Below are 22,641 nucleotides of genomic sequence, written 5' to 3'. Positions count from 1 at the left end.
GTCGTTGTCAACTTGTCGAGAATTCTCTGTAACTTTATTTTCATCATTTAAGTGCAGAGAGAAGCTAGCATACCGAGTATCCTACTAGCTATCGACTCAAACGAGGCAAACCTGAAACAAAGCGACAATTTACTCAAGGTAAGCGGAGCTCAACGCTTTTGGGTCCTACCTATGTACCGCAAGTAATCCGAATCAGGTCTTCAAGTTTGACCTCCTTTTGGTCTTTAAGATCTTTCAAGGCAGCCTGATATAGTTCCTCTGCCTTGACGCAATTCCTTTCCACGTCCGGTCCAAAGGTTAGTTCGCAGAATAATGAACGCAATGATGTGATTCTCTTCCTCGTTTCATCGTCACTTGCAACAGGCTGCGCTATAATCTCTTCAGGGTCCAAGTCTTTGCCGCATGTACAGACATTTTTGGTGGCAATTAAGAATATATCGCGCATCATGCCGGCATAGCTCTTTTCCAAACCAAGAAGCCCTTTCCTAGTCTTCTCGAACTGCACGCTGCTTCCGTCTTTTGTGCCATGCACTCCAGCGAGAGCAGCAAACCACGACAACGCTTCGTGATATCCAACTTGAAGAGCAGCGTCAATTTGATTCACAGTGTCTCGAAATTGAATCTCCGCTTCTTCGTCTCTACCCTGTAGTTCGAGGACTAGACCTAGCTGGTACACCACTTTCATCGTCTTGAAGTTATCTCTTCCATATTCAGTTTCGTGTCTACCGATGAGGTCACGAATAGTATTCTCTGCCTCGGTGTAATTTCTCATATCCAGGTGCGCTTGAAATAACCACTGAAGGGTTTCCAAAGTTCTGGAATGAGTCCTACCAGAAATCTTCTCATAGACAGTGGTTTGTTTTTGAAACAGCTCTAAGGCTTCTTCCAGTTGTTCTTGGTAGTACAAGCTGAAAGCAAGAAGATCAAGTGTGTCGAGAGTTTGGCTGTGCTCCAAGCCCAGCTTCTTTCCTTGAATTTCCAAAACAGGCCGAGATATCATTTCAGCCTCATTGTTCCTTGTCCGATTGTAGAGGAAGTCAGCGACGTTATAGAGAGCCTGGAGGGTATTCGTGTTGTCTTTTCCATACTTCTGCTCCTTTCTTTTGGCTATCTCCCGCAGAGTGAGTTCCGCCTCTTCGAGATCATCATCTTCCAACTGGATTTGTCCAAGAAGCTTCAAGTTATCGAGTGTTACTGCGTTGTTTTTGCCAAGCGCTCTTTCACTCTTCTCTTGCACCTCAAGCACGACATCTTTGCTCTCATCTAATTTATCCTGATCGTACAGTGACTGAGCGAGCCAGACCTGTGCAGCAAGAGTCGTGGAATGAGTTTCTCCGAATATCCGTTGTCTCTTGCGAACTTCTTGCCTGAAAGCTTCCTCGGATTCGTCATACCTTTCCATCGTGTTGAGTATGTATCCAATTTGACCTAGTGTTACACATTCCATCACGTTTTCCTTGTCCTCCAGCTTGACCAGTGCTGCCCTGTAGATCTTCAGAGCTTGATCCATTTTCCCCAACCGTTCGTAGTAGTATCCTAAGCCCGATAGTGCATAGATCGGGAGTCTATCTGCCGTCGAAAGTAACATGTTAAATAGAATATCTAGCGGATCCGTGAGGCCTTTGGGTCCTTTCCAAATTTTTCCTAGGCCTAACAATACGCCGGCTTGCTTCTGTATTGAGAACATCGACCCTGAACTAAGAATGTTCATCATCTGAGAAACTTTATCAGCTGGGCTCGAGGCTTTAGCTGACACTATAAGGCTTTGGCTCTGGGAGTTATCCGGCAAGTACTTCTCGACGTCATCTATCAGCCACAAAACGGCACTTCTACATGTTTCGGTACGCTCATCTTCATCTCCGAAGAGTTTTCGTCGATATTCAAGCTCTTCTTCCATGCGCCCATGAAACTTGCGTCGCAAATGACGTGGTTTATCAATTGCTTGGTCGTACCATTCCTGGAGCAAGTCAAGCTCTTGTACCAGATCTGCGTTAGAGACATCGTGTACTAAAAGCAATGAGGTACTCCGCCCAGACTGCGCTCTCTCGAGACGCCAAAAATCTGTCCATGCGAGCAATTAGTTCTGGAGAAGCCGTACCAGATCTCATCAAGTGGAACACTCCATATCTTGACGCATAATGGAGCAGTGGGTATCGCGTGTCAAGTGTTGTCATGGCATCTGCATCCCGTAACGGAAACCCATATTCGCAAGTGGCTAAGTATTCGATCCAGGTGAGCGCCATCATGTGGTTTGCTTTGGTGATATTTATATTGAAGCAGAGAAGCTCTGGGTCATCAAGTCTGAACTGCTCCTCAGAACGAGTCAAAAACTCCTTCACGGATGTGTGTCCCAGGCGCACAACCCCGCCAGAAATGGTGATAAAGTCCCCGCAAACATTCAACACGCCTTGATCTGGTTGAGGCATTAAATGTTTTTCAAACTTGGCTCCATGTTCCGACATGATGGCATAGGTGTAGCATAGCTCACCAATCTTCATTGGACGGCATGCTGTCACTACAATTTGGAGAAGTCTTTGAGCGCGACTTAACTCTAATTTCCCCAGCCTCCCCAAAAGGCTCGCAAAGACGAAGTGATATGCTTTATGAAGTCCTCGTGGCAAGTCCGAAAGCATTTTCTCGACCTCATCGGCAGTGGAAGCCTTTCGTAATTCACTCAGCATCATCTTCACCCAGAGAAACATTCCATCAGATTTCTCTTCCAGGGTCTTGTAGACATGCGTTCGAAGGTTGTCGTTGTTGACTATGTCCAGTTTTTCTATTTCAGCTTGGATGAACTTCGCAATATCTCCCTTGACAGCTTGAGGGGTCATTTCGATCTTCAAATCCGTATGGCGGAGAGCCTGCCATAATGCTGCTGGTCGTCCAATCAGAAGGAAATGAAACCCAGGGAGAGCTTTTCGAAGGTCGAGAACGATTTTGAGGCCACCGTCGAAGGAGTCGTTCCACTCGGCGTCTGATTCATCCACGCCATCGATAATGCAATATACTCGTGTTGTCAATGATTTTCCAATCTTTACCAAAGATTGCAGTAATCCGGCAGTTGCGATAGCTCCTGCTGCCATCAGATCTTGCATGGTCTTGTGGCCAACCTCGGGAGGAGCGATTTGTATGAGCTGCCACAGTATAGTGCGAAGAAGATGTTCTACACTCTTCCTGGTGCTTTCTAGTCCAGAGAATGAAAAGAAGAGCGTTTTTTGCTGTCTATCTTTCAGACCGCTGACGATGGATGAAGCCAGAACTGATTTTCCTGATCCATGAACTCCATATATACAGAGCAGTCGATCAGAATCCGGAGGCGCTGGAGATCTGTCCATATAACAAACTGTTCTTCGCTCCAAATCCAGTCACAGGTTCCGTCCAGTTTCTTTCCGATGAATTCAACATCGCATGGCTGCAACCAGTCGGTATACCGGTGCTCTCTTCCTTTCAGAGCCAGCGAGAGCGACTCTAATTTCAATTAGAGGGGACTGAAGAGCGACCTCAAGAGCTGCACTTACCATCTACAATAATCCCGCTTCTTACCGTAAGGTAGTCAGTGAGTGTTGATGTGAGGTTGCGAAGCCTGCTCATAATCTCTTTGAACTCGTTTCCATACCTCAGACGCCAAGCAACAGCCTTTTTCGAGACTTGAAAGGCTCTAGAGCGTTTTGCCGAGCCCGAAGGCTTCACTTTAACAATCAGGCTGTTGAGTTTCGTGATATCAGTTCGACAGCCCTCCACAAGACGCGCGATATTGTTCTGGTGCTTAGCGACAAAAATCTTCTGCGCTGTAGGCTTCAGCAATTCTACCTGAAGTCTCTTTTCGATTTCCGTTAGCGTGTCGATGAGGAGTGGAAGCTGCTTGGAGACATTTTGAATCGTCTCTGAGATCTCTTTCTTCGCCGCATAGAGCTCACACAGCTCCCTTATTCCTGTGGTCGCTAGCCCCGCCAGCGGCAACACAACTCCAATTATTGCAAGACCATCAGCCATAATTGCGACCCTTTGGGGCTCTTTAAATTGATGGAAAGCGTATCACGAAAGCAACAATTGAAATAGTCGCAGACTCTTGAAAAGAAAGGCTCTGGTCTTGCTGAGAAGGACTTTGTTGTAATGAGGCTGTGCAGCCGCCGAGTAACCGCTGGGATTTGACCCTCGATTAGGCACACCGTAGGGCTACATACTAGCGAGTAAGGCTTCTCACCACCACCATTGCTGTTAAGAACGGTGTTTTACGATATACATAGTAATCGAGCTTACTGAAGAACCCCCAGACAAGATCCAGGTATGAAAGCGTCGATCACGTGACATCATTGAACTTCAAGCTTGCGCACATCTTCACTAGCACAACATTCGTACCCCGTCTCCTCATACATACAGACCGCTGGATCACCTCACTTCTGCTCAACTGATCCATCGTTTCCCAAACCCAGATAGTTCCAGCATACTAAACAACAGTTAGCCAAATCTCCACTCTCACTCCGACCATCAACTTACTACTATACCCAAGATCATCCCCAAACATCATCTGCATCTTATCCTCTCCCCAAGTCGTACCCTCCTTCTCACCATAAAGCACAGCCTGCTTTCCAGCAGCTAATGCAATCATCGGCGGCACTTCAGGAAACTCAGCGAACATTGGTTCCGTCCCGAATCTGGCTTGGAGTAGTTGTTGGTGGATATTGACTGCTGTAACGTGACCCATGGCCATTGCTGCTCCGCAACGCTTGATTCCTGACCAATTTGCGATATCGCCGACCGCGAAGTGGGAAGAGGAGTTTGGTGTTGAGTTCTTGAAGTTAAGCCTGTGGGGATTACGGTATGTCGATGTACTTTAAGGTGGGACAGTTTTACTTACGTTCCATCAATGTTAACGTACCCTTCTTGATTCAAAGAGTTTGCTGGTAGAAAGTCTGTTGAAGGTACTCCATGTGAGATGGCGGGGATAACATGTCCAGCCAGCATCTCACTCCCATCAGACAATTTCAATCTGAAGAGAGGTTTCTCGTCTTTGTTGTTCACTGGATTTATCTCGTAGACACGATGACCGAGAATGAGATCTACACCACTCTCTCGAAGTACGGATGCAGTTCGGTCTTTGAATTCGTCTGGTAAAGGTTCGGTGGAAAGAAGTCTTTCACGGGAATGGATGAGCTTGACATCCAATGTAGGTTTCACCAGCTTGAGTTCGGCTGCCATCTCAATTCCAACAGCTCCTGCTTGGTGTCAATTAATTTTATAACAAATAGGAGAATGAACACACCTCCACCAATGACTGCAACGCATTCTCGCGCACTTCTGGCAGCTCTAATGTGTGCAGTGACTTCTGCCAGATACTCTTTCCTTCTCAGGGCTTGAGGCACCGTCGGCCACTCTCGTCGTAGACCAGTGCTGACCACCAGATAATCGTAATGTTCTTCCGACTTCTTTCCAGAAAGTGTGTCTGTGAGCACCGCAACCTTCTTCTCACAATCCACGCTAGACGCTCGCCCTTGAATGAAGCTTATTCCCGGAGCTTTCAACGTCGGTAGTTCTTCGTACTTCTTCCATGCTTTCTCTGCGAAGTCTTCGGAGGCTAGGGCGAGAGGAGATCCGATTAAGTGATCTGCAATTCTCATCAGTAAGAATGCTATTGTTTGAGTTTCGCAACATACAATAGCCATCTCGTTCATCCACAACCTTGATATCGACAGGTAATTTCGGACGAGGGCCAGTTTCTTCGCTTGGCAGGTGTAGCGTGGCTCTTGACTGTTTTCCACTGCACAAGTCATGAAGGTTCAAGGCAGCCGATAGTCCTCCATAGCAGCCACCAATAACCAAGATCTTGGTTGGAGTTTCCTTGACAGCCAACTCTCCTTCAATTGATCCCATTTTGAGTATTATATGTAGAGATCGATCGACGTCCATTCGAAAAGGCGGCAGTGAAAGAAGAAATATGAGAATGAGGAGAAGGCACCAACGGTGAAGAAGAATCGCGGGGCATGTGTAAGCGTGCTGCGTGTTCGGAATACTGGAATCTTGGCAGGAGGAACTAAACTTCCAGGACTTCCGAGATCAAGGGTTGACTCCATCAGGATGTTTGACCTGCGAAGAGTGCCAGGCATTGCGAACTCTTCTTCATGGATCCATGAAGGGTCAAAGTCCAGGGGGACAGAATCCCATCATCTAAGATGTACATCTACAAGTCAAGACGGAGACGAAGACAAGTTTCGACCTTTCAAGCTATCAAAGCCTGTGGCAGAAGCTATCTTGGAGGGATGTGGCCCCTCTAGCCCCTCTCAGACCCCTGCCGGCCACGCCATCAACGGATCTGATAACCTAATATCCTGATTATCTTATCAGATCTTCCGATAATCGGATCCCAGACAGATATTGATTTGATAGCATGCTCTTTCATGTGCTTTATGTGGGTACACAAAATCACCGAACAATTTTGTTGTGCGGTCGAAAACTGGGGTTTGCTGGTATCAACACAACTGGGAAAAGAACAACCAGATTACAACTAGGCTTCAAAAATGGGATTCGAAATTGAAGAGCAGCAAAGAAACAAGTATGGTCAATCAAATTGTGATGCTTTTAATACTCGAGTACTCGCCATGTGTTGAAGAGTGGGGTCCGTCTGCTGAAATATTTAGCCGCTTTGATACTACCACGGTAGCGCTCGCTTCCTCGCGCCATTTCTATTGCAAAAAATGACAAAAGATAGATGACTTGAGCTAGATGCAACAGAAGTTGATACAACTTGGATAAAATGCAAAAAGAATTGACCAGACTGGGGCTCGATCCCAGGACCTTGTCCGAACATTGGAAAATGTTAAGGACACGTGATAACCAACTACACCATCCGGCCGTTTTGTTGTTTTATGAGCTCGGATTTGCTTATCTAAAATATACGACTTTTTACAAATATTGTGCGCTCAGCCCCACATAAAGTGGATGTGGATCTTCCGCACTAAAACATCTCCCTCCGCTTGGAACCCTTTGTTGAAACAAGTAGGATAATTATTTTCTTGCCTCTTGCAAAACCTTCTATTAAAGCCCATAGAGCGAGTTTTGATGCGCTCCACTTCAATCAAACTTCTTTAAACCAAGGTCAGTCCCAAAGCCAAGCACAAATGAATCCCCATGACGGCCGAGATCCCGAATAGCCTCCGACCCGCGTTTTGTTTGCTTTTTCTGCTTCGAGTCACGCTCTGTCCGACTTTGCCTCCCACCTCAACCAACAGCCCAAACCACTGTCATGTTTCAAGGTACCTGCCCTAGACGCTATCTAAGCTATCTTATCCTTGGCAGGATTTATTTACTCAGCCTCTTACGTCGAGCTCCTAGTGAGACCCTTGTCCATGTTTTACAATTCTGGCACACAAATGTCCTGTTCTCTCATATCTCCCTCTTCAAAATTGAACACTGATTCTATCCTCCTCTTCCATCTCGTTGAAAGACGTCACTACCATTTCCTTTCCTTCTGGGGCCGCGCAACCTTAAAAGAATGTTGTGACAAATTGTGTTTGGTCCAGCAAAACAGAGTTCAGAATGTCCATGAAGCAATGCACATTCGAGATAGCAGTATCCTGTCCCATAACGCTCGCGTCCCACGAAGGGTTCAGCCAAATAGTCTCCTCACTTTCATGTATCTCGATTTGGAATGTCCACTGCGAGAATTAGATTCAACTCTTCACCGTTCAAATGGCTTACCTACGGATGACCCCGAGGTGGGAGCTCCAGACGAGTTATTGATAACCATATGATTTCCTTCCGGGTCTCCAGAAACCTCCTCTGGAATTAATGCTTGCTTTCGAAGTATTTGGATCTCCCGCAAGATGTCCTGCACGGTGTTTCCTCTCCCAACAGCTACCTTTCGTCGCGACAACGAACCTTCTTTGGCCTTTCCATATCCCCAAGCGAAATGAACATCGTCTTCAGAGCTGTGACGGCGCTCCAGCAAAGTCCAAGCAAGCAGCAGCATGTCGCTCATGTCGATGGCTTGCTGTAAATGGCCAAGGTCCATGGCTGGGAATTTAAAAGGAAGTGATTTCGGAAGAGTTCGAATGTTGGATGGTCTTCTTGTACGTGCTTCATGCGAGTTGGGGATATCTGTCATGCTGTTCTTGCTGACTTTGCGATTTCTCCTTAGTTAATCGAGTCTTTGTGTAGTCTTTGTATTCTCACGATTTTCTTTCTAATAGCTCCTAAGCCGGAAAGCTGAATTCGTCAAACCGAGCCATGGTCCAGTGATCTCGTGTTCCATTGAGCCGCAAAAGAAATATGCAAAGCGGCACAACGCCGTCAGCATGGATGTGCCCAGGTTCGTGACTGGGTTCCAGGAGAATTCCCATAAAATATCTCAACGCAAACGAATTCTGCAACAAAACGAAAACCTATTTCGTTCCATTCTCAATTCAAGGAACTTGCCCGGAAACAACAGTCACGGGAGCGTCCTTCCAAACTTGGTATCTGTGTCAGGGCGGTTATAGGATAGAAGGTGATGCTTCGGGATTTCATGCTGCATCTGATAACTTAGAGTTCACGCCATGCTCGCGTAGCTGCCCGACAACCACACGGCCTTCCAATGAGACAGACCCAACCCCGCGAAGGTTGTGCCCGTCATGTTGCAACTAATGGCCTGTGATCACGCTGGTCATTCTCCCGCATTGCATTACTCGTACCTGCACATATTCTATGAATCTAGAGTCCCTCGGTCAGGTCTATTATGGGGATCTCTCCACATGTCCTGGCATACTGTCCTGTCGAAGATTGATCACGCAATTTGGCAACCCGAAGCTTTCAACTTTTCGATTCCTAGCTACCAAAATGATCAGTACATACCGAATCACGCCCCTCAATTATGATTCAGCTGCTGGGGTTGATTCCCAGGACAAGAGCCCGTACACGCCAGCCCAGACGTCTTCTGGTTCGCAATATTCGAACACAGATACTCCACCGCAGCACCACTCTTCTGCTTGATATCAATATTCTCAAAAGTCAGGTTCTGACAAACAGCAGCAGCACTGCAATGAATCCCAGCACCGACATTATACCTCGCCGTCCCCGAAATATTCTCCCACCTCACATCCGAGATCTGCAGCCTCGAGGCATCACAGTTGGAATACGAATAGATACAGGGCGAGATATAGATTGGTTGATTGACGTCAGTGAACTGGATGTTCTTGAACAGCACGTTGCGGACATGTCCTCCTCCGCTGGGATACGTCTTGATCCACGCAGCGTTGCTGCTGTGGATGAGTGTTATGTTGTCGAATACAATATCATCGACGAAATCTGGCGTCCCGGCATCTTTACCGATGCTGCCGACGCACATCCCACCAGATTCGTGGCACACGACGTTGCTCACATGGACATTGCTGCTGTTTCCCTTGATTGAGATGCAATCCTGTTTGACTATGTCAGTCTTAAGTTCAAAGGTGGGTAGCTTATGCTTACGTCTCCACATGTCACAGTCCAGTTGGAAATCACAATATCCTTCGAGTTCCAAGTATCGGTCCCATCGGTATTCACCGTTTTGTATTGCGAATTCGAAGTCGCATTCATATCCAAATTTGTCATCGTTATATTCTGCGAGTGCGCAATAAATGTATGCCTACCTCCCCATCAGCCCTTAATATCCCATCTCTTTGCGAGCATTACTCACCAAAACTGGACCTGTCTCCACGTAATCCCGTCCACCAACGCATTCTTCGCATTCCACAGCGTAAACGAAATCGGCCTCCCATTCTGGTTCCCCTGATTTTTGTTCTGATCATACCACTTCTGTCCATTCCCATCAAACACCACTCCCTCGCCCCTGATACTAAAATTATCCCCACCGATTCTCCACGCTGTGCTGCGGCCCGCGTAGACGACTGAAATGGAATGCGAAAGCCAGTACTGGATATCGGTACTCCAGATCCACGTCCCGCGGAGAACGACGTCGCAGTTGGTGAGTGTTATGTCCATTACCTGGTTGATGTGGTAGATGCCATCAGAGAATGAGATGCTGCCATCTTTGCCGCAGGACTTGAAGGCTGCTAGGATTTGCGACGTGTCGTCGATGGTTCCCGACGCGCTGGAGTCGGAGGAGAGAGGTGTTACGGTACATGCTGTGCCTACTTGAGTCACTACTCCAAGAGCTGAGCCCAGGAGCAGTGTGAGGGAAGTTAGTAGCGTGAGCAACATCTTCCCGTCGCGTCGCTCTTCAATTTTGAGGTCTTGAGGACATATTGAGTATATGTGGGGCTTTGAATTTCCAAGATCGTTGCAAAGTTTTAGCTCCTCATGGAAGGGAATTTTCTGGGAATGTTTGTATAGGTTCGGGTTCTGGAAGAATAACTACCGTGTTTAGGCGGAATATTATCCGTACATGACCCAAAGATTGGAATGCGGGGTGCTGTAGAGGCATGTCAAACTTTATCTCAAACAGGCCTTCGGTTGAGATAGTCGTAGCTTTGCAGAATTGGTGATGGTCGAAGGACATTGAGACACAGTCGGTGTCACATGATCATCAGATTTCAGATAATGTTCGGCCCTTGCTTGAGCAGCTTGGCAATATGCTCTGCAAGGACATCATGAATAGGATAAGTGGGATGTAACCCGTTCAGCCAGAAGTACTGGTTGACAGGAATTCGGCATTTTGGATCATAATAGTCCGATGTTGGGGTCCCACTGCTGATCGTCAATTTCTTTCTTCCAACTTTCAGGGTGTTAGCTACCTCTGATACTCTGGACACGGGTCAGTTGTATTCAGAATTCCACTCGTCTGAGGGAACGCTTTTGCGTCGTCTAAGGCCTGATTGAATAGATCATTTGTGTTGAGATGAAACACATTTGAATCAGGAAAAGTCTTCTTCAAGTCGAACGCTGCATTCTTCACCCTCTGATTGTAAATAGCCACATCGGATGCAAATTTGGCCTTAATCTTTTCTTTCTCAGCAGGTTGCCACGTTCTCTCGAGAGGTGGTTCGTTGAGGAGCAGGAAGTTTCTGGCCCCAGCTCCGTACAGAGTATTCAGCAATCTGGAGTAGACGATCGTCAGGTTGCCATTGATGTGAGACAATGCTTCGGGATCATGGACTCCATTCATCATTACCAAATCCACAATGCCCGCCCACATGATGAAAAGGCTATTGGATGCGCTCCATGGAGGAGAGTGACCATCACCGTAGTGTGACATGAAGCGTTGATAAACTTGTACGCTGATAGGGTTAGGATACCCCTGAACAATGCTGTTATCCAGAGTTGCACCTGATACGGCGAGGTTGTAGGTCTGTAGGAAAGACTCGTTGTATTTGGTGGACAGAAACCCTACCCAATTTGTCCCATTGGCAGCATTTCGACCTGGAAAGTCCGGATTTCCAAGAGGATTTCCTGGGTTTGGTTGTGTGCCTTGAGGATCGAATGCTGTGTCGGTCCAGGAGTCGCCACTATTTATTGATCAGCTGATGTCTCTCAGATCGTTGTCTAGCATATCAAGACCACCTCTGATCAGGGATTGGAAGTCATTAGGTACGTACAAGATGAAGGTATACTTAATATCTTCCCATCCACTCCACTCCGGCTGCGAAGCAGACTTGCTAGACTGTACGATTGCTGTCCTCCAGAACATCGACAGAGCTATCCCAATGAGTACTCCAGCGAGAATGAACACAACCTTCCAAGGTCCGTGAGCTGGTTTACGAAAAGACATAGGCTCAACGTCCATCTTGTGGAAGTCTTTAGGCAGAAGCCACTGCGAAGAGCTCTCCTGTCCTGTCTCCTCGTCTGTTCCGAGGCCTAAGTAGTTCCCTGAGGGAACCGTACTCCACTCTTTCGCTCCTGCCCAACCCTCGGATCCGGAATCAGTTCGAAGATCCTCATCGCCGTGTTGATTGTTAATGTGAGCTCGCGTGTCACCTGAGTTCGTTGCAGTCTCTTCCTTTAATGGGCGGTCTTCGGAACCGAACATTGCGACAGTTGCTTCAATCTTCTCCTTCATTAATACGGTTGGCGTGTCTTTCTCGGTCTGTCGTACCTGTATCTTGTTTGGCTGGTCGCGTCGCACTGCCTGCCGTCGCTCCTGGTTTCGTCAACAAGTAGTCTTCTCGGCAGAGTCGAGGGCTCCTGAAATTGATCACAGTCCAGGAATGAATCTTTTATGACCACATGGCACCTCCATTGAAAGAATGATGGGTGAAGGTAGAAATGTCGTTGGAGTCCAAGGGGAAGATGGCATCTCTAGCATGTGGAGAAGATCGCCGTTCCAGGATCCAGACCAACTGTATTCGGTTCGGATGGCTTCAGGGCCTCGGCATGCTGCAAGGGCTCGACCCCACCTAAGAACGTCATTGATAAACGCTCCTCCATTTTTGCATCAATTTCCTAAACAAAAGGACATTTTGATTACATTAATTGCATCTCATTCACAACCACGGCACTCACTATGTTGGATAGATTAAATCCATTTTCCGGTTCTTCAATCACCAGCGAGGTAACCGAGCTTCGAATCTACCCTATAAAATCATGCCGGGGAATATCTATCAAGAAGTCATACCTTACAAAACAGGGGCTTGATATGGATCGAAGATGGATGTTTGCGGATGCAGAGACTCTAAAGTATGAAATCCATATACTTTGCTTGCCTAAGATGCTAGATAACCTTAACTCCTATTCTCTTCTTTATTAGCAAAGGTGCGCACTAACCTCAATTTCTCAGGTTCGTTACAATTCGAGATATATCAGAAATGACCCTAATTGATACCGCCTTTGCATCCACCTCCGACAGTTCTTCCTCAGCTCCATCCCCTTTATCACCTCATGGCGGGGAAGATGCCGAACAACTCGTTATATCCATCCGTCACACAGATAAGAAAGTCATGGTTCCAGCACGGCCGACTGATCAATGGCTGCAGGGCAACACTGAACTTCGACAAGTTGATATATGGGAAAACATGACAGACGGGTACGTATACAAGGACGACATCAATGATGTTTTCACGGAATTTTTCAAGAAAGGTGTGAAGTTAGTTTACAAAGGTCCGACTCCGAGAATACTACGCGGAAATGGAGCTCCGGAGTTGCTAGGAAGGGAAGAGAGTACGAATTTTCCAGACGTGATGCCATTACAAATTGCGAACGAGGGTAGCATTCGAGAATTGAATCAAAGGCTCAAACAGAAAGGTCACAGCGAGATTACAATTGAGAGGTTTAGACCGAATATTATTGTGCGCGGTGCGGACGAGACTCTAACCGACGACAAGGCGCCTGGAGCATGGACAGAAGACTCGTGGAAGACGGTACGGATATTGAATGGCGAGCAGTCAACCGGACTTACTTCGATGATCGGAGCTGGGAATAAAGGATTGGAAATTGATGTTCAGGCACGTTGCGCAAGATGTCAAGTGCCAAACGTGGATCCAGACACCGCAGAAAAGGATCAGCACGAACCTTGGGACACATTGGTCAGCTATCGAAGAGTGGACGAAGGTATTAAGTGGAAACCTTGCTTTGGTATGCTCAGTGCTCCGAGGAACGAAGGGTCAATTTCTGTAGGACTGAAATTCGAGGTAGTGGAGACAACGGAAGATCATAAGTATGTGAAAGGCTTTTAGGCTCTATGATGGAGATGTCTAATTCGAATCCACGCCATTGTTGCTCACCAGAAAAGAAGTACCATTCACAGATACAATTGGGTGTTTGGCTATGGATATGTTTTATGAAGTTCGACCCGTCTAGGAGTGGCTGCCGTTGATTGCTCAGGGGTAAGTGTACCATATTTCTTTTGGCGAGCAACCAATTACTCAGCGTTAAAGAAGAGTCAGAGGCTTGGAACACCACGCTTCGGGTTGGAGAGTGGGAAAGTTAGCTTTAGGGCTGCAAAGACGCCACAAGAACCACTCCGGTCAATAAGCTCAGAATGGACAACTTCCTCAATTCATATTAGGTCATACTTGTTGGATGAAAACATCATGGGATGTCTCTATTATTCCCCTTTAAACGCCTTTTGAAATCCCCCAATCTTGACAAAATCATGGACTCTTATTGGAACGAGTTTTCGGTTTCTCGTCTCCATCATTTCAAAGGTCTTGGATCCAAGACATTGGTGACATCTCACCTGACACTAACTTCCACAACTTTTGTTTACCATATATAAGTCTATCTCCACTCTCAATGTAAGGCTGAACACTCTCCAGGAACATCTGTCAAATCATCTACATCGTGAGGTTTTGGCTCATCACTGTCGCTACAATACTCTCGCTTGCATCCGCTGCTCCATCTTCCAACACGCATGAAATCCATGAGCGGCGCCAACTTGGGAATACCGCTTGGACGGAAAGAGATATCAAGGTAGATGGACGAACAATCATACCTCTTTCAATCGAACTTGCTCAGCGCAACCTCGACAAGGGGCATGACTTTCTGATGGATGTATCCGATCCCAGTAGCTCGAACTACGGAAAACATTGGACACCAGAAAAAGTAGTAGAAGCATTTGCTCCTTCGAAAGAAACTATTGATGAAGTCAAAGCATGGCTCGTGGCAAGTGGAATAGCAGATACTCGCCTCTCACTGTCGAACAGGGCGACTTGGATTCGTGTCAATGCTACAATTGACGAGGCCGAGAACTTGCTGAAGACCAACTACAAGGTAATTACATCCGACTACTCCACACAAGATGCCTCGCATTCATCGGGCTTGTAGGAATTTGAACACACCGACTCAGGTAAGACGACTCTCGCGTGCCATGAATACAGCGTCCCGAAGTCCTTAAAACATCATATCGATATCATTACTCCAACAGTCCATTTCGCCGTCATGACAAATGAGAAGGCGAAGAGGGGTAGTGATCAAGGAACGAGGCCAAGCCGTCAAGTTCAGGCAGTTCCTATGGCTGATCCACCTACACTTGCCAGCAGCAGCTCGGCCTTCAACTACTCAATCTGCTCAACAATCACATACCCCCAGTGTATACGAGCTCTCTATAACATGCCAGTTGGAACTATGGATAAGTGAGTGCTTCAGAGCATGGAGAAGGGTGTTGTAGCTACATACTGACAAAAGACAGGTCTTCATTCGCTGTTGCGGAATACGCTCCCAATGTACGTCCAAGATATGTGGGTTTGTATTATGCTAACATCCTTCCAGTCCTACGGCCAAACCGAGCTCGATTTGCTTTGGGGGGTCATAACAGCCAAAACGATACCGAAAGGATCTGGACCTGGGAAGCTCCACCTCATTGATGGAGGTTCCATACCCACCACTGAGGGACTTCTCGAGAATTATGGCGAGGCAAACTTGGATCTTGAAATTAGTGTCCCTCTCGGTATTTCTCACTGCATTCTCTGAACAAATACAACGACTGACCGGCCTTCAGTATACCCTCAAAAAGTCACTTTGTATCAACAAGGCGATAACTACGAAGGCGCATCGTTTGGAGACTTCCTGGATGCGATTGATGGCTCCTATTGCACATTCGATGGAGGAGATGATCCAGACTAGTTAGTGCATTTCATTTGTCACCATTGACAGTGTGCTGATGCTACAGCAGCGATTCTGTTTATCCAGACCCAGCCCGCCTAGGCTGGCATCACACAAAAGAGTGTGGGACTGTTACCCCTGCTTCGGTCATCAGCACTTCATATACATACAACGAGGCCGATCTAACACCGGCGTATAAAATAAGGCAATGTAATGAGTAAGTGCAAATGTCCAAGCTACCTGTCATGTGATGGCTGACCTCGACTTTCAGATACCTGAAGCTTGGTCTACAAGGTATAACCATGTTGTTCTCCAGTGGAGATTCTGGAGTTGGTGGGAATAGCGGACAATGCTGCTCCTCCGCTGGATGTGATGGAGGTGTATATAACGATGGGAAATCGGGTGCTTTCAACCCAAGTTTTCCATCAACTTGTCCTTATGTCACATCAGTTGGTGTATGTGCCTTTTCTTGTCCCAGATTCTCGCCGCTGAACTAAATATCTTCCCAGGCAACCCAGATCGCCCCTGGTGCAGCCGTCACTGCTCCCGAAGAAGCTTGCGAAGAATACATTTACTCTGAAGGTGGATTTAGCAACGTTTTCTCGGCACCTACCTACCAAACTTCGGCTTTGAAATACTACTTCGACCACAATAGCCCCGACTACAGCTCTACGCAATACAGCAATACGCAGCACTCTCAAGGCTTCCCTGATGTCTCCGCCAACGGTGCTAAATTTCCATGCACAATTCTAGGGCAGTTCTTTCTCTGGTACGGAACTTCTTCTTCTCTCTCCAACTGTCGGAAGTCTCATTACTCTGATTAATGAGGAACGGATCAAAGCTGGGAAAGGATCTATGGGGTTTGTGAATCCGGTGTTGTATGCTAACCTTGATGCGATGAATGATATCAAGGTTGGAGGGAACAGGAGATGTGGGACAAGTGGGTTCAGAGCTGTTACGGGGTGGGATCCTGTCACTGGGCTGGGGACTCCTGATTATCTGAGATTGTTGTATACTTTTACGGCTTTGCCGTGAAAAAAGCGGAAAAGGGGAACTAAGAAAATGTAAATTCATTCAGTTAGCTTTACTTGTCGAATTCGGTCAAGCACAAGACTTGAATCGAAATATCAGAGTATTTCCAGAATGACCAGTTTCAGCAGAACATTTTGCTCAATCCTATCACGTGCCACTCCCCCCTTTCCCAATCGAAGTAGTTTCGCTAATCGATCTTCTTGCTCTAACCAACTTTTCAGATGCAATGCATGAGTAACTCTAGCTCGGTCGCGAGATGTACTCAGAATACAACCTTCCTTCCAAACGGTGAAAAACTTCTTGTATGAAGTTCGTTTTGTGCGAGAAAATGGAATTAGACATGATCAGGCTATGTATCGAGATAGCTTAGATCGGCCAACTTCTTGTACAAGTCGCCAAACTTCCCTCAAATAACACGGCCGATCATGATGGTTTCCCATATCGAAAGTCCTCCTAAAAGAGGACCTGCCAAAACATTTTTGAAGTTCAGCTCATCCGGTTGCACAGAGTAGAAGATGTCAACCTTGGACGAATCAACGCTCATCCTTTGCCGCTTTCCGGGCTTCCTCCTTCCTTATGTGGTTGCACATGGTTGAGGATCGAGCAATGGACGCTCTCGCTTGGGCCTTGTCCATGTAGTTGGGATGTCTGCTTGGGACATTGTTCCTATGGGACTGCTTTGCGCGTCTATGGACATGGTACCTAACCTGGATTCCCAGATCCTACAGCTGTTGGGCCTGACCAGGAATCACGATAAGGCTGATCATGTTGCTGGGGCGTTGTTCCAGACTTTTGGTCAGGAAGCGCACCGTTACTGGTCGCCTTGCTGCTGGAACTTTAGTGCGCGGTCAGCACGGAAGGAAATCTCTCCTTCTCAGCCAATAAGAAGCAGTTGAACCTCTTCCACGTGACTCACTTACGACCATATAACCATTTCGTTCTCCCCCCTTTCTTGATCGCTTCTTTCTGACTTTATTGTCTGGATATTGTATCTCCTCCTTCTTGGAACTTCTTCGTGGCCCTACAATGTCTTATCGCGGCGTTATCACACTGTCCTCGTAAGGTTACATTTCCCATTATGGTAATCCCATTACCTTGGCGCCAGGGCATGATTCGTCAATCGGCCAGTACGCGCAATTGCAGTGTCCACAACCGAGGTGGATTGTTTGGGATCGGTCAATGAGAAAGTTCTATGCAAACGACACCTTCCTGTTTTGTACATCTCGAGGGCATTTCCATTGAATATCGTGTATGGAGTTCATATCGCCAACTGTTGGTTCTACTGCAGGAAGATGATTTCTTATCGTCTCCGGGTATAGATCCGATCTGTGCATAGTTGCATGTTCAAGCGCTTCTAGATTGCACCTAGATGTTCGAATTCCCGCGATCCTTGCTCACAAGGGAATATCCTCAAGTTCAGATAAACGATAAGCCACGAATGGTGTGGACGATTTGCGCTTTTGGAGCTCGGCCAAGATTCTGCTAAGATGGAGAAGATAGCGGGGTTCTTGTTCTCTCCTGAAATAGGAAGCTCCGCAATCTGAAAGAACAGCAGTCCTGTTGTACGAGGTTTGGTCTTATCTGGCAAGTACGACGATCGCGTACTAGTCAATAATGGTGGCATGGAAGACGGGGACGAGATCAGGTCGCAATGCACGGAAATCCCAATGTGGGAACATACTTTGATAAGATGCTACCGAGGATCATCTGGCTGTTATCGCCGGTTATACTTGGTGATAGAGACGCTTCTGTGATATGCTTTAAGTCTGCAGACATGGTTTGTGTGGTGACCTTATATACCACACCAAAATCCGTCCAGAGGTGTTTTATTCCAGTCTGCCGAAAGCTCTTGATTGACAACATCGTACGATGGAGAAAACCTCGTCCCCTATGACAGAGGAAATTGGTTCCTCGGAATCGACTGATGCCCTGCCTCATCCGTTCTCCGTGAAGAAAGCAGGACATCAATCTTCTGAGAAGAAAGGACATGATGTTGAGATTGAAGCGGTCGATCCAGATTTCGACAACCTCTCGACTGATAAGATATTTGTTCCTGATGATAACGACGAATTCATCGACCCTCGCCTTAAGGACTACCCAATTCCTCTTGTGGCGTACGCACTCCCTTCCAGCTGCCAATGTCGCTAACATTTGCTGATAGCAAGACCGTTGATCTGCATAATGATCCCACGTAGGTAATCACAAGGAGCAGATGAATGAACGTACTGACAGTAGAAAGGGAGCCAATCCTCACATTTCGATTCTGGGTCTTATCTACCTTTTGGGTGATCGTTGGATGCGGTATTTCGTCCTTCTATTACTTTAAGCCATATTACATGTACCTCACCAGCTATGCAATCCAATTGATGGCTTGGGGTATGGGATCCTTTATGGCAAATCATTTGCCGAAACGCACTTTCTCAACCTTCGGCTACAAGTGGTCGTTCAATCCCGGACCTTGGAACGCGAAGGAACACGCACTTATCATTGTTGCATACTGGGGTTCTGTAAGTGGCAATGTTTCGTTGAAAAGAACACTCTGCTAATAGCCATAGTGTTATACGGCATATGGCCTCGGCCCGTTGTCCGCAATGGAACTCTACTACGGCAAGGAAATTAATGCAGGATGGGGTATCTTGTTCTTGATCACCACACAAATGATTGGATATGGCTTTGCAGGACTCTTCCGCGATATCCTCGTGCGACCCCCAAAGATCTATTATCCGGGCATTCTACCCAACGTTGCGTTGTTCAATGCCATGCACAAGAACCCATCTGTGACGAAGAAGTCTCTCAAGTTCTTCTCTTATGTTGCCGTGGCAGCTTTCATCTGGGAATGGTTCCCTCAACTCATCTTCCCCATGTTGAGCTCACTTCCATTGCTTTGTTACTTTGGTCACGGTAACTGGATCGCATACATCCTCGGTTCTGGATACTCTGGATTTGTAAGTCACTCATCTCTGACGAAGAGAACCTACTGATAAATGTTCAGGGACTACTTGACATCAGCTTAGACTGGAATTATATCTCCTTCTGGTCCCCACTCTATACACCACTTTGGGCAAACGCCAATCAATTCTTAGGAGCAATGGCTCTTTGCTGGTTTATCTATCCACTCATGTACTTCACCAACACCCTGGGCGCCAAAACCTATCCTCCAATGTCGTCTGGTACCTTCGATGACACTGGCGCAACGTATAACATCTCTAGAATTCTCTACGCTGACCATACATTGAATCAAGCTGCCATGGATGCGTATTCTCGACCTCAATGGTCCATTTCGTACGCTATGTACTTCTTTTGTGGTTTTGCTGCTTCGACTGGGGCCATGCTGTACGCTTGTCTGTACTACGGCCCCCAAGCTTGGCAAGGTATGAAGGAGGGGTGGTTCAACAAGCGAGACACGCACGACGATCCCTATCTTCTAATGATGGACAAGTTCAAGCGTGTCCCTCACTGGTGGTATGGTGCTCTTCTTGCTATATGTGCTGCACTATCAATTGGTCAATTGTATGGAGCAGGCATGCAGCTTCCATGGTGGTGAGTGCGCTATTTCACGTATTCGCTTCGACGCAACTAATGTCAATTTTAGGGGCTTTATCATCATCTCTGTGACTTCTTGCATCTTCACCTTCCCCAACGGCATCCTCTGGGGAATTGCCAACATGCAAGTAGGAATGGCCTTCCTAAGCGAAGTCCTTGCAGGCGCAATGTTCCCAGGCAAACCGCTCGCCGTCCTCACCTGCATGGTCTACGGTCGTCAAATCCTCGAACAGAACCTCAACTTGATCTCAGACTACAAGTTCGGTTTCTACATGAAGATACCCGAGACGGAAATGTTCATTGGTCAAGTATACGGAACGCTTCTGGGACCGTTCATCAATTATGGGATGATGCGCTGGATCATCGACAACGAGGGTCCAAAGTTGACGGGCGAAGTCGCTTCTTCTGCTTGGAATGCCCTGAAGACTAAGAACTTTTACTCGCAGTCTGTGCTCTGGGGTGTTCTTGGTCCAAAAGTCTTCTTCGGTCCGGGCTCACAGTATTCGTGGCTGTACTACGCTTTCCTTGTTGGTCCGGCTTGTGTTCTAGCTGTATGGTTAGTGCATAGGAAAAAGCCACATTGGAAATTGGAGGAGAGGTTCAATCCTGTGTTGATCTTTGCTGGAGGAGTCTGGTTCCCGGTTTATCAGACCGCGAACCTTTTGACGAGTTCCGCGTTCAGTGCGTTCTTGTAAGTCTCCGCTCCCTATGGTAGCGTGACCACATTACTAATGCCATTTTCAGTATGGGATACGTCTATCGCTACCACCCAGTTTGGTTCAGAAAATACAACTACCTTCTTGGGGTTGGGCTTGATTGCGGTACCCAGCTGATGCAGACGGTTATGGTGTTCGGTATCAACTTGCCGAACGCTGCTTTCCCAGTTTGGTGGGGTAACAACCCTAATGCAATTGATCGTTGCTTCCCACCTGCTACACTGCCCAGTGGAGCTCAGTAGGTACGCTGTTATGAGTATTCGTTTAGTGTGGTGTGAGGAGTCATTGTGACTCGGAAGTTCGTCAAGAGACTTTTGTTTTGAGGATGCGATTCTACTGAACTAGGAAGTGTCGATATATAATTCGCGTCAATCTTCAGATATATCAAGGAAAGAAACCACTTCATCAAAGCAAAAGAATCCGTGATGCAAGTCTGTCTCATAATTTCGTAACGATTCTTAATCCTTTTCCTTCTCCTTTTCCGCCACCGCGTCCACCTTCTCCGCCTCCCCTTTTTCATCGTCTCCTTTCTCAGCCAGCCTCTTCTCAGCTTCAGTAACAACCTCCTTAATTTCCTCACTATCCTCCACTTTAACCCACAGCGTCTCATCCTCCTCCTTCTTCAACTTCCCCTCCTCAACTAGCTGCTTGCGCGCCGACACAATCTGGTCTCCAGCCCACTCTTTCACTTCCGGCGTCGCCTCACTAATAGTTTTATCCGTGTCCGTCAGCTGCCTGATCTCCAACGCAAAGCCATCGAAAGCAATGGGGCAGGACTGTGCCCACGTAGCTGCATCATTGATCGTCGGGAACTCAGCGGTATAGTAGCCCAGAATGTTGGCGCTTACACACTCCAGATGTCCGCGTGTCGTCAATGATTTGGTTGGAGGCATGAATTTGGTGTCATCATCCTTCTCTGCTTCTGCAGCTGGTGTCTCGTCGCTATGAAAATTGACCCGGATACTGGTCTGCTCGGTAGACTCTTCTAGGACGTCTGCGCTCTTGAGACGCTTGGCGTTCGTCTCTTCCCCTATCCAATCCAGGAACTCCTTCATGAATTTGTTGAAGGACGGATCTTTCTTCACATCATCGGATTGCTTCTTTTTCTCTTCTTCGGATCGATTGGCACTTCGATCCGCGACAATCAAGAAGACGGTATACTTTGGCATGGCTGCGGAGGTGTCTTGGAGCTATTTTGAAAGATGTACTTGCAATGGGGCACAAGTAGATTTTTTAAACAAATTGAACGGTAACTCAGGTAATTATGAGGGAGAGTGGAGACTTGATGAGTATTGTCGATTTATACACAAATTGAAACGCAACAAGTACGTCATGTTGCTGCGAGGCTGGCAAAATCTCTTGGCGAAATAACCAGTTTCCAACACATACAGCATGCAAAGTAACGTAAAGAAGGAGGAATATTTTCTCCGTGTTGGCGAGTAATATGTTCAGTACGAAAGTAGTCACAGATTTAAGACCATTAGATTGGGGGCGGCTTTTTCAGGCCCGTTCCCTAAGAAGCCAACATTTAGGTTAGTGTTTGCTGGCAGCATGTCGCTAAATTATGGGTGCAGAGGCCTGAGCCGACGTTGAGCTGGCCCGAGCCGAGCATGAGCAAAAGGAGGACTGCTCACGTGCAGCTGCTGGTTGGAGAAGTAAAGATGGTGGCCGTGAATGGACATTAAGACCAAGATTTTAATAGACGCAATACGATCAAGTGAATGCTTCAGATACTCGCCCGCATTTATCCTTTGAGTGAGCACGAGAATTAGAGCAACACTTGCACGCTTCCTTCGCAAACTTATCAAACGTGGAATTTTTGCGACGTTGTACTTTGCATTCATTAGAAAGTTTCCCAAAAGCAGAACTATTGCGCTGCTACACATCGCTAGTATCCCCACCA

General features: G+C 47.0%; 9 protein-coding genes and 1 non-coding gene across 10 annotated transcripts; 3 read left to right on the top strand and 7 right to left on the bottom strand.

Moving 5' to 3' along the window:
* Nucleotides 1-164: 164 nt before the first annotated feature.
* LY89DRAFT_787259 (uncharacterized protein) lies at nt 165-3,993 on the bottom strand (the record flags this gene model as incomplete). The annotated part of the gene is made up of 4 exons (XM_018223058.1): nt 165-2,007; nt 2,099-3,319; nt 3,370-3,468; nt 3,519-3,993. 4 exons carry the CDS (start codon nt 3,991-3,993, stop codon nt 170-172), a joined length of 3,633 nt encoding a protein of 1,210 aa, XP_018065287.1. The 3' UTR covers nt 165-169.
* Nucleotides 3,994-4,146: 153 nt separating this feature from the next.
* On the bottom strand, nt 4,147-5,871 carry LY89DRAFT_759917 (FAD/NAD(P)-binding domain-containing protein; the record flags this gene model as incomplete). The annotated part of the gene is made up of 5 exons (XM_018221485.1): nt 4,147-4,447; nt 4,498-4,805; nt 4,859-5,219; nt 5,264-5,605; nt 5,655-5,871. 5 exons carry the CDS (start codon nt 5,869-5,871, stop codon nt 4,395-4,397), a joined length of 1,281 nt encoding a protein of 426 aa, XP_018065286.1. The 3' UTR covers nt 4,147-4,394.
* An 893-nt stretch (nt 5,872-6,764) lies between these two features.
* On the bottom strand, nt 6,765-6,850 carry LY89DRAFT_t70. The gene has a single exon. It is a non-coding gene; the product is annotated as a tRNA-Val (tRNA).
* A 596-nt stretch (nt 6,851-7,446) lies between these two features.
* LY89DRAFT_252354 (uncharacterized protein) lies at nt 7,447-8,196 on the bottom strand. Its single transcript, XM_018206211.1, has 2 exons — nt 7,700-8,196; nt 7,447-7,652 (listed from the first exon to the last, which is right to left on the bottom strand). Exons 1-2 carry the CDS (start codon nt 8,099-8,101, stop codon nt 7,482-7,484), a joined length of 573 nt encoding a protein of 190 aa, XP_018065285.1. The 5' UTR covers nt 8,102-8,196; the 3' UTR covers nt 7,447-7,481.
* A 643-nt stretch (nt 8,197-8,839) lies between these two features.
* Nucleotides 8,840-10,173, bottom strand: LY89DRAFT_700738 (exo-rhamnogalacturonase B; the record flags this gene model as incomplete). The annotated part of the gene is made up of 3 exons (XM_018217142.1): nt 8,840-9,391; nt 9,442-9,598; nt 9,650-10,173. 3 exons carry the CDS (start codon nt 10,171-10,173, stop codon nt 8,840-8,842), a joined length of 1,233 nt encoding a protein of 410 aa, XP_018065284.1.
* A 332-nt stretch (nt 10,174-10,505) lies between these two features.
* On the bottom strand, nt 10,506-11,599 carry LY89DRAFT_595545 (uncharacterized protein; the record flags this gene model as incomplete). Its single annotated transcript, XM_018209865.1, has 3 exons — nt 10,506-10,659; nt 10,707-11,417; nt 11,508-11,599. 3 exons carry the CDS (start codon nt 11,597-11,599, stop codon nt 10,506-10,508), a joined length of 957 nt encoding a protein of 318 aa, XP_018065283.1.
* A 592-nt stretch (nt 11,600-12,191) lies between these two features.
* On the top strand, nt 12,192-13,891 carry LY89DRAFT_655773 (uncharacterized protein). The gene is made up of 2 exons (XM_018212359.1): nt 12,192-12,585; nt 12,686-13,891. Exons 1-2 carry the CDS (start codon nt 12,413-12,415, stop codon nt 13,578-13,580), a joined length of 1,068 nt encoding a protein of 355 aa, XP_018065282.1. The 5' UTR covers nt 12,192-12,412; the 3' UTR covers nt 13,581-13,891.
* A 311-nt stretch (nt 13,892-14,202) lies between these two features.
* Nucleotides 14,203-15,057, top strand: LY89DRAFT_252365 (uncharacterized protein). The gene is made up of 2 exons (XM_018206212.1): nt 14,203-14,616; nt 14,671-15,057. Exons 1-2 carry the CDS (start codon nt 14,392-14,394, stop codon nt 14,980-14,982), a joined length of 537 nt encoding a protein of 178 aa, XP_018065281.1. The 5' UTR covers nt 14,203-14,391; the 3' UTR covers nt 14,983-15,057.
* Nucleotides 15,058-18,226: 3,169 nt separating this feature from the next.
* Nucleotides 18,227-21,088, top strand: LY89DRAFT_252279 (OPT superfamily oligopeptide transporter). The gene is made up of 7 exons (XM_018206210.1): nt 18,227-18,593; nt 18,641-18,670; nt 18,719-18,986; nt 19,035-19,424; nt 19,472-20,019; nt 20,072-20,713; nt 20,767-21,088. The coding sequence occupies exons 1-7, from the start codon at nt 18,349-18,351 to the stop codon at nt 20,978-20,980; spliced, it is 2,337 nt and encodes a 778-aa protein (XP_018065280.1). The 5' UTR covers nt 18,227-18,348; the 3' UTR covers nt 20,981-21,088.
* A 47-nt stretch (nt 21,089-21,135) lies between these two features.
* LY89DRAFT_689476 (uncharacterized protein) lies at nt 21,136-21,987 on the bottom strand. The gene has a single exon (XM_018215915.1). It carries the CDS (start codon nt 21,905-21,907, stop codon nt 21,197-21,199), a length of 711 nt encoding a protein of 236 aa, XP_018065279.1. The 5' UTR covers nt 21,908-21,987; the 3' UTR covers nt 21,136-21,196.
* Nucleotides 21,988-22,641: the final 654 nt, after the last annotated feature.

The sequence above is a fragment of the Mollisia scopiformis genome (genome assembly GCF_001500285.1).
Source record: "Mollisia scopiformis unplaced genomic scaffold LY89scaffold_25, whole genome shotgun sequence".
Classification (NCBI taxonomy): Eukaryota; Fungi; Ascomycota; class Leotiomycetes; order Helotiales; family Mollisiaceae; genus Mollisia; species Mollisia scopiformis.
Note: the sequence above shows the minus strand (reverse complement) of the source record. Positions and strands in the feature narration are given on the sequence as shown.